General features: G+C 41.9%; 2 protein-coding genes across 2 annotated transcripts; one reads left to right on the top strand and one right to left on the bottom strand.

The window, feature by feature from the left end:
• The first annotated feature begins 2576 nt into the window (after positions 1-2576).
• hspa5 (heat shock protein 5) lies at positions 2577-6533 on the top strand. The gene is made up of 9 exons (XM_053410773.1): positions 2577-2734; positions 3257-3409; positions 3519-3750; positions 3854-3991; positions 4086-4198; positions 4309-4699; positions 4794-5031; positions 5120-5287; positions 5408-6533. The coding sequence occupies exons 2-9, from the start codon at positions 3294-3296 to the stop codon at positions 5974-5976; spliced, it is 1965 nt and encodes a 654-aa protein (XP_053266748.1). The 5' UTR covers positions 2577-2734; positions 3257-3293; the 3' UTR covers positions 5977-6533.
• rabepk (Rab9 effector protein with kelch motifs) lies at positions 6349-9424 on the bottom strand. The gene is made up of 8 exons (XM_053410774.1): positions 9024-9424; positions 8811-8865; positions 8571-8725; positions 8197-8352; positions 7729-7893; positions 7325-7474; positions 7028-7177; positions 6349-6878 (listed from the first exon to the last, which is right to left on the bottom strand). The coding sequence occupies exons 2-8, from the start codon at positions 8861-8863 to the stop codon at positions 6667-6669; spliced, it is 1041 nt and encodes a 346-aa protein (XP_053266749.1). The 5' UTR covers positions 8864-8865; positions 9024-9424; the 3' UTR covers positions 6349-6666.
• Positions 9425-9469: the final 45 nt, after the last annotated feature.

The raw sequence follows: 9469 nt of genomic DNA, 5'->3' as shown, positions 1-9469 counted from the left end.
GATAGATAGATAGATAGATAGATAGATAGATTACTGTATTCATCCCTGAAGGGAAATTAAGTCATCATAGCAGCCGGTACATTTGAATACAATAAAATACAATACAATAGAATAAAAATAAAAATATTGAGGTAGAAAGAATAAAAACAGAAACACAAGATAAATAGGCAGATAAGGTGCAGTGGCAAGATGATGGTAATAGTACTGATGATATGCTGGTAATGTTATTGAATTTTCAGAATTATATAAAATTAAATGTCTCCAACACTGTGATTCTTGTAAGTCGTCAGAAGCCAAGGCTGGAAACTACTGGTTTATTCTCTAACAATAGGTTTTTAACAATCCAAAAATATAAAAGTAACTTTTAAGTAAGTCAAATATATGTAGTAAAGCAGAAATGTGTATCAAAAGCAGCATAGAATGACACAGACACACACACACAATAATGTGTCCATCTTCTTCCTGTGCTTAGTTTCTCATGTGTATGAACAGGTATCCCCACTCTTCCCCGTCTGCTTGCTGAAGTGTCACTGGCAAGAGACTGAACCCCTACAATTGGCAGAACTTAATAATGAAAATAATGAAAAAATTAAATTAAATTAAATTAAATTAATCCTGCCAAGTCCGCTTCTGCGCAGGATGATTTTAATTTTCTGCAAATTTTGGTAAGAATTTGAGTATGTTAAAAGCCTCAAAAAGCCAATTAATTTGCCTAAAAAATAATAATGATAATCCTTACAATTTCAATAGGTCCTCACTGTCTGTCAGTGCCTGTCAGTGCTCAGCCCTAATAAGTGTTAAGTCTGATACCCTGTCCGTCTCAAACTGTGCAAATCAGGTCAGACCGAACGAAAGCATCAGTGAAAATTTCAGTCATTATATAAAAACATAACAATAACATCAACAGAAATTATTTTGTTGAAGTTGTTCAGTCCTCCCAGAAGGATGACTTATTTATAAAGCTAAATTATTTATATATCCAAACTGTTACTAAAATTTCTAACTCTGTAACATCACTATGTAGGAGAGGAACACTACAGACCCAGCTGATACAGGCAAACCCTCTTTCTCCTTTATAGCTCATCAAAAATGTCATTTTTTTTACCCAGTAGTCTACTCTTTAGCACAACAGGGAAAATGAAAGTCAATGGTTGTATCAGAGGCTAACAGATTTGTATTTGGAAACCTTTCATATCTGTAAGCCAGGAACTCAGCTATGGTTGAGTGACGCCCAAGATAGAGCACCATGAAAAAAGACGAATAGAGAATAATGGTAGCCTGTGTCTGGCAAAAAATATATATCTAATAGGTTCCTCTACCTAATATTATTTCACAAATTTTCTTCTTAAGGGTCTAAAAATTAATCTGAACCATTTCAGGAATTTTCAAGAAAGTAAAATTCCTTAAACAACAGAACAGAATGGTTTCACATATTTAGTTTCTTCCCTGTCATTGCTAGAAATGTATTGAAACAAAAAAAAGACGTATTTAGTGTGTAAAATTTTTGTATAAGTCAGCAATAGACAATAAAACAGGCAGCTGCAATAATATCCGCGATTTTTTTAATTGAAAAATCTCGAAACACGCTGATTCGTGGATTCATCTCACCGAGATCCCCTTATTAAAGAATGATCATTGTCTTCCTCATATTTCGGATACCACATAAGTAACCAGAGTTGGCTCAACAGCATATGTGTGTCAGTTGAAAATAGACACATTAGGTTACATTATAATCAAGACATACACCATTGTCGAGAAAAGCAAGAAAGTAGAAAGTTATTTCATATACCTTTGATGTTCAATAAATGCTTGTTTAATGCTTTTATTTACAGTCACACATTTTAGCAATGTAAGTCTGCACATTTTAAAGGTATCATATAGACTGTGTGGTGTCGTGCTGGCAACCGTTTGGCTAACCTTGACCCATTTTGACTTTTTGAGATAGTAGACCATATGACAGACCCAGTGAACTGTAGGTGTTTGATGTGTTATGTAACCTGTAACCTGCTTATGTGCAAATGTGCAAAATATATCAGTTTATGTGAAATCTGTATGTGATCGCTGGCTGGAGAGTGTTTGTGTCAAAACGTAATTGTCACTGATGCAACGTCCAGTCAATCCAGTTCAACTGATGCAACAACATTTTTGCTTTTAGGCCATTTAGTCACACATATTACACTGGGTTTATGCTTCTCTTACTCATAGCAGCGAGTCATCATTAGAAACCAACACAGGTGGAAACAACAGCAGAGTGAGACTGACTGTCTGCCCTCTTACAGGTCGGGGTCATTGTTTTAAAAAGAGGAAAAGAAAGCAACATGAACTAATGATGTATGGAGTGTGGAAATGCAGCCATGCCCTGGTCGGATGAATGGCGTGTCGCTGCACCATCAGACTTCCTGGAGCTGGCCGACAGACAGCCAATCAGCGTCGGCGGCGGTGGTGCAAAAGTGGTGACGTCGACGCGACCTGCCGGGCATCAAATCAGCGGCGGCCAGCGTACTGGGAGGCACCAATAAGCGCCTTCCAACGAACAGCCGCTCGGCCAATCGCGCGGCTCCACGACGGGGAAGAAGTGACTGCTTATAAATTGGGAGAGACCCTCTCGTTGAAAATCACTTTACAGAGAAAAGAGTACAGAACACACAGAGAGGAGAAGATACGTTTTGCAACGAGAGAACACACGTAGAGGCAGCGTCAAGGCCGAGGACTCGCTGATAATACTCCGGTTCAAGTACGTATACTCCTGTTGTGAATATGATTACGCGGAAATGTAATAATTCATAATTTCTACGAGGCAAACACCATCAAGGAAGCTAAGCTAACATTGGAGGAGAGCGATGTGTTTAACCGAAGGGCTTCGTGTATTTTGTAAATCCGGATGTACAGTTACTGTGACTGCAATGTACCGTTCATCACAATAACATACTTTAAACAATACTCAACTGTAATATTTACACCCACATGCCGGCTAGACACTGTAACGTGGTTAGCTAGCTACCGGCGAGTGCAGGAAGAACGTGCTAACGATGAATAAAAGCAGTGGGTGCTCAGTTCAGCAACTCATTTCTTCCGACGGTTATTGTTTGACGTTTTGCGGGGATTCATTAGCCGAGGTCCCGGCCATCACAGGTCTGAAGCCCGATGAATGACCCGTAACATTAGCATAAGCTGTCGGCGGGCGTGAATTTGGGAGGTAGACAGCCCACGTCACGTTAGCAAGGCCACGTTTTTACATTGTTCTACTTCTCTTCAGGTTTTCTCTGGAGATCCGAGCTTAACAAGAAGCGGAGATGAAGCTGCTTTTGGTCGTATTGCTGGTCGCCGGCACTGCGTTTGCCGATGACGACGACAGGAAGGAACAAGTGGGGACTGTGGTTGGAATCGACCTGGGCACAACCTATTCATGGTGAGGAAAAGACTGATCATTGCATGATTGTTATATCCTTATAGAAATTAATGTAATAATGCATCTTTGAAATGAAATAACACTAATCTATAACATTATTTTCTTTCAGTGTTGGAGTGTTCAAGAATGGCCGTGTGGAGATCATTGCCAACGACCAGGGTAACCGCATCACCCCATCATACGTGGCCTTCACCAGTGAGGGCGAGCGCCTTATCGGGGATGCCGCTAAGAACCAGCTGACCTCTAACCCTGAGAACACAGTTTTTGATGCCAAGAGACTGATTGGACGCATTTGGGGGGACGCCCATGTGCAGCAGGACATCAAGTACTTTCCCTTCAAGGTCAGTCTCTGCTCATAATAGTTGTGGTTGTGTGGTCAAAAGATCATCAGGTAGTGGTTAAGTGATGTACTTGGATATTAATCTTGAAGTTTTCTCTTCTTAGGTCACTGAGAAGAAGAGCAAGCCCCATATCCAGGTGGACATTGGCGGTGGCGTAATGAAGTCATTTGCTCCTGAGGAGATCTCTGCCATGGTGCTGACTAAGATGAAGGAGACTGCTGAGGCTTACCTGGGCAAGAAGGTATGAAAAATGATTAAGAAAATGCATCAAAGAATGTTCAACTCCTAAATAAACCATGAACCGAGTCCAATTTTCTCCTGTTTTTCACCCTCAGGTCACACACGCTGTGGTCACCGTCCCTGCTTACTTCAATGATGCCCAGCGTCAGGCCACTAAGGATGCTGGAACCATCGCTGGTCTGATCGTTATGAGAATCATCAATGAGCCGTAAGTGTCCAATGAAAATAATTTAATCACCTGATTTTTTTTTTTTAATGGTGTGAACGTGTTTTCCCCTCTTGCCTATATTTAAAGACAACCATCATTGTTTCTTTTAGAACTGCCGCTGCCATAGCTTATGGTCTGGACAAGAGGGACGGCGAGAAGAACATTCTTGTGTTTGATCTGGGTGGTGGCACCTTTGATGTCTCCCTCCTGACCATCGACAATGGCGTATTTGAAGTGGTGGCCACCAATGGTGACACTCATCTGGGAGGTGAAGACTTCGACCAGCGTGTCATGGAGCACTTCATCAAGCTGTACAAGAAGAAGACAGGCAAAGATGTGCGCAAAGACCACCGTGCTGTGCAGAAGCTGCGTCGTGAGGTTGAAAAGGCAAAGAGGGGACTGTCCGCCCAGCACCAGGCCCGCATTGAGATCGAGTCCTTCTTTGAGGGAGAAGACTTCTCTGAGACACTGACCCGTGCCAAGTTTGAAGAGCTGAACATGGTATGTCATAGTGTAACAGTTAAATTATATAAACACAGCTTACAACTGTTAATATTTTTGGTAAGCTTATTAACCATGTCTTGTATTCTTCTAGGACCTGTTCCGTTCCACCATGAAGCCTGTACAGAAGGTGCTGGACGATTCTGACCTGAAGAAATCTGACATTGATGAGATTGTCCTGGTTGGAGGCTCCACCCGTATCCCCAAAATTCAGCAGCTGGTGAAGGAGTTCTTCAATGGCAAGGAGCCATCTAGGGGCATCAACCCTGATGAGGCTGTGGCATATGGAGCTGCTGTGCAGGCTGGAGTGCTCTCTGGAGAGGAGGACACTGGTAAGTCATTACCCTCATAATAGTATCTCTTCACACTGAGCCAGGCTTTCAATTTTATCCAGTTTATTAAACGTTTCCTCTCTTGCAGGTGATGTGGTTCTTCTGGATGTGTGCCCGCTGACTCTTGGTATTGAGACAGTTGGAGGAGTCATGACCAAACTGATCCCCAGGAACACTGTGGTGCCCACCAAGAAATCTCAGATCTTCTCTACAGCCTCTGATAACCAGCCCACTGTCACCATTAAGGTCTATGAAGGTAAGAATTGGACATTACACTGTAAATAAAAAACTCTTCCACGAATTTTTTTTATTTTCCTTGTATGCAGAAAGAAAAATTAAACACTACCCGAGCTTAATTATTATTAACTCTCTCCAGGTGAGCGTCCTCTGACAAAAGACAACCATCTGCTGGGAACCTTCGACCTGACAGGAATCCCTCCTGCCCCTCGTGGCGTACCACAGATTGAAGTCACTTTTGAAATCGATGTCAATGGCATTCTGCGAGTCGGAGCTGAAGATAAGGGCACAGGCAACAAGAACAAGATCACAATCACCAACGACCAGAACCGCCTGACACCTGAGGACATTGAGCGCATGGTGAATGACGCTGAGCGCTTTGCAGATGAGGACAAGCAGCTGAAGGAGAGGATAGACTCCCGCAACGAGCTGGAGAGCTACGCCTACTCCCTGAAGAACCAGATCGGCGACAAGGAGAAACTTGGAGGCAAGCTGTCTGATGAAGACAAGGAAATCATCGAGAAGGCAGTAGAGGAGAAGATTGAGTGGATGGAGTCGCACCAAGAGGCTGAGCTGGAAGACTTCCAGGCCAAGAAGAAGGAGCTGGAAGAAGTGGTGCAGCCCATTATCAGCAAGCTTTATGGCAGTGCAGGCGGCCCCCCACCTGAGGGCGCTGAGAGCGAGCAGGAGGAGAAGGATGAGTTGTAGGCAGGTTTTGAAGTCATCTAAGTCATCTCTTCTGTCGCCCCTTGCCTCTCTGGTAGTGGCATCTAGATGTACATATTGGACTGATGGGACTCAAATAGTGAGTGGAACGGTTGGGAAGGGGTGGCGATAACAAACAACCATACTGAATCTAAAGAAAGACTTTTAAAAGGTTTTCAGTGTGCGAGAGAGGTGTTCTCTTTGCTGGAAGGTGGAGATATTCATCAGCCCAATATGAGGCTTGCTGCTGCTGTTCTCAGGCAGTCCGACTAGGGTTCTCTTGTGGGGAGGGGCTTAGCGGGGTGGGTGGGCAGGTATTTGTGGGTCCCTTGAGTACAGTGTCTGTGGGATCAAGGGCTCATTGTGTTCACAGGCAATTATAAAAAGTTATTTATTGAATTTGGTCATTGTACTTCGGGAAAGACATTGAAATAAATGTTTGATATATATAAAGTTGTCTCATGCATTCATTTATGATGTTAGGGTACAATATTTTGCATAAATACTGACAAACATTGATGACTGGCTCAAATAAATAAAAATCCAGCTTTTTCACAGGACTATAGTCAGTATTTGCTAAACAATGTTCATATTAATATGTAAATAAGGTTTAGAAACATCTTAACCATTTGTAAGGTTTTCAATAATGGAGTCAAAACACTTTATTACAATTTGAGTGAATTAAAATTACAATCATGTCACAACAGTCACAATACAGTCATTATGTATGACACCTGTTGTGTCCATCCCTCCAAATACAAAGGCCAGATGTATAGTCTCCGAGGCAGCAGGGCTGTCGACCTGCTCTTCTTCATGCACCTTCCAGGGCAACAGACACATTGAGTGGTCCAAGCGATTTGGTGGCATATCTCCTTTGAACTTTATTAGGGACCATCTACTTTTTTCTGAAAGCAGACAGTATAATATCACTAAGTGTGCAGATAATCTTTTACATTTTGGTTGAGAGCTACACTGCTTCACTTCTATAGGAAAGATCAGATATAAGCAGGTGTAAAATATATACTGAAGAAAACATTTGTTAAAGGCAGGATACCTGTGTTGAATCTGTGCATGGAGTTGCTGGCACCATCCGTATTCATCCCTCCAAAGATGTAGATGTTCTTTCCCAGCACCACTGCTGAGTGGGCTGCCACTCCAGGTGGGATATCCCCTTTGGTCTGCACTTTCTCCCACTTCATACTCCCTAAACAGAAAAGCAAATTTTTAACTATTCCAATTCAAAGTTTTGACAGAGTTTCCCCCCTGCACTGTGATCATCATCTGAGATAACTGCAAGGCGGCTTAAAACTTAAATCCTCTGAAATGAATTGATGGAGGAGTTCAGGCTTACCTGTGTCGAGAGAGTACATGTCATTGTGGAATTTTTCTCCAGCCATGCCTCCGTGAATGTAGATCTTCAAACCCACTGCTACAATAATGTGGCCGTGTCTGGCTGGTGGGTGTCTGCCTTGTGTTTCTGGTTGGGACCAGGTGAAAGACACTAGAACAGATTCACATTAAAGTAACAAATTATTGAAGTTCTTTTTTCTGGTATGAAAAAGAAAAGTTTCTTCTATAAAAAATTCCTGAGTGATGACTTGTTGGAATCTTGTTTTAATTAAAAAATATTGAAAACTACTTATACCAATGAGTTTGGTAGAATCTTTTGGCCAAAACACAAAACGCTCAGTTTTTATTTTATTTTTCATTCGAAGATCTCAATTTCTTTTAAATTCACTTAAATTTAACACAAACCTGCATCGAAGACATGAAGTTTTTGGTCGGACACAGGGGAAGCTCCTGCTTCACCTCCAGAGAAGACATACAATGTGTCCCCGAGGCAGGCTGAGTTGGTGTGGTATGTCCTCGGACTAGGGGGCGTCCCGTTTACTGACACGTCTTTCCAGTGAGCGCTACTGTCTGGACAAGAATAGAAATTACAGAATGGATTGTTCTCAATTTATAGAAAGCAATGGCCCTACAAGGTACAATCATCTCGTTTAACGATTCCACCGAAACAGTATTTTCTACAGCACAGTTATAAACCAAACAGACTTATGCATCACTATCATACAGCAAAGTCTGCTGGTTTTCACTGCAACAAAACATGATGATGATTTCATATTTCATATCATCAGCAATTCCAATGAATACAGCCTAGATTATTTGTGAAATCTATCTGATCATAAACATATAACCAGGTAAACACAAGTTGGGATTTACCTGTGAGCTGTAAGTTCTGGATACAACTGCGATTGCCACTCGACTGTGCACCCCCAAACACCCACAGGCTCTGTGGGCAGCTCTCTGGCACAAAGCTGCAGTGTTCATATCGTGCCTCCAAACCCTCCCACTCCGGAATGTCCCATTCATGATTATCTGGTGAGAGTCAGACACAACAAAATTATAAAGAAATTTCATCTGAAGGTACAAGCAAATTCAGCAATGAAACACTACAAATGGTCCTTCTCGCCTTACAACTCCTCTAAATTACAGTCAGTGATGATTGTAATTTCATACAATATACAGTGTCTTAGCCAAGGTCAAATTTGTTGTTTTAATAACACCACATGGACAAATGTTCATATATACATTACCTAGATTTATGGAATGTGAATGTGAGAAACTTCCACTGGGGTTGGCTCCCCCAACGATCAGGATTCTTCCTCTGTCTCCGTCTCCAGATGAAGTAAATGTGCAGGTGTGACCTACACCGACACCTGGAGCACCTCCCCTGGGTATCAAAGAATACCTGTGGACAACCACAACATTTGAGCAAAAGCAATTTTTCATTTAATAGGATCACAAGTTGCAGCAATTAATCTTGATTCACTTACCACATGCCTTGTTTGGGTTTATCCAGTGGCTCGAGCACTGGGAGAAACTCCATAGCTGTCAAAGACATATGATTGAATGTTTAACTTATGGTTTTCAATGATCAATGCATCTTGTGTCTCAAATGAAGGTTAATATAACGCCATTGACAATTTCATACAGCATCAAGCTACTACAAGCTAACACTAGCATGGCAGGGCTTCCACCACACTGACCTACGATTCCGGGTTCACAGCGTAAAGACTAATTATCCGTCATTTAACAGAAATCGATATCAGTGAGCTCTGATCTATATTTACTGGCTGTGGTTGTTAGAAACAACAACATGTGAACCAGCAAACTTCTCTTGTCTCCCAGCCACAACACAGCTCTACGTAAAAAATCTACGGCAAGTGTTGGGTCCACTACGTCCGTAAACGTAGTTGCCATGGTTGCCTTGCGCAGTACGCTCATCCAATCCGCCCGCAATTTGACTTGACAATGAGCGGCCACAAAAACTCTGTTATAATAATTATAAAACATGAATGTGAATGTATCGCCTGGTTATAATATTTAATTCAGTTTTTTAAGACACTCGAGCAAAGTCTTCACTTCCTGTTTGCCCTGAAAACGCCCTCTTATTCTTCTTCTTCTTCTTCTTTTTCTTCTTCTTCACTGATGT

The sequence above is a fragment of the Pleuronectes platessa genome, chromosome 19, assembly GCF_947347685.1.
Source record: "Pleuronectes platessa chromosome 19, fPlePla1.1, whole genome shotgun sequence".
Classification (NCBI taxonomy): Eukaryota; Metazoa; Chordata; class Actinopteri; order Pleuronectiformes; family Pleuronectidae; genus Pleuronectes; species Pleuronectes platessa.
The sequence above is the reverse complement of the archived record's forward strand: the minus strand, read 5'-3'. Positions and strand labels throughout refer to the sequence as shown.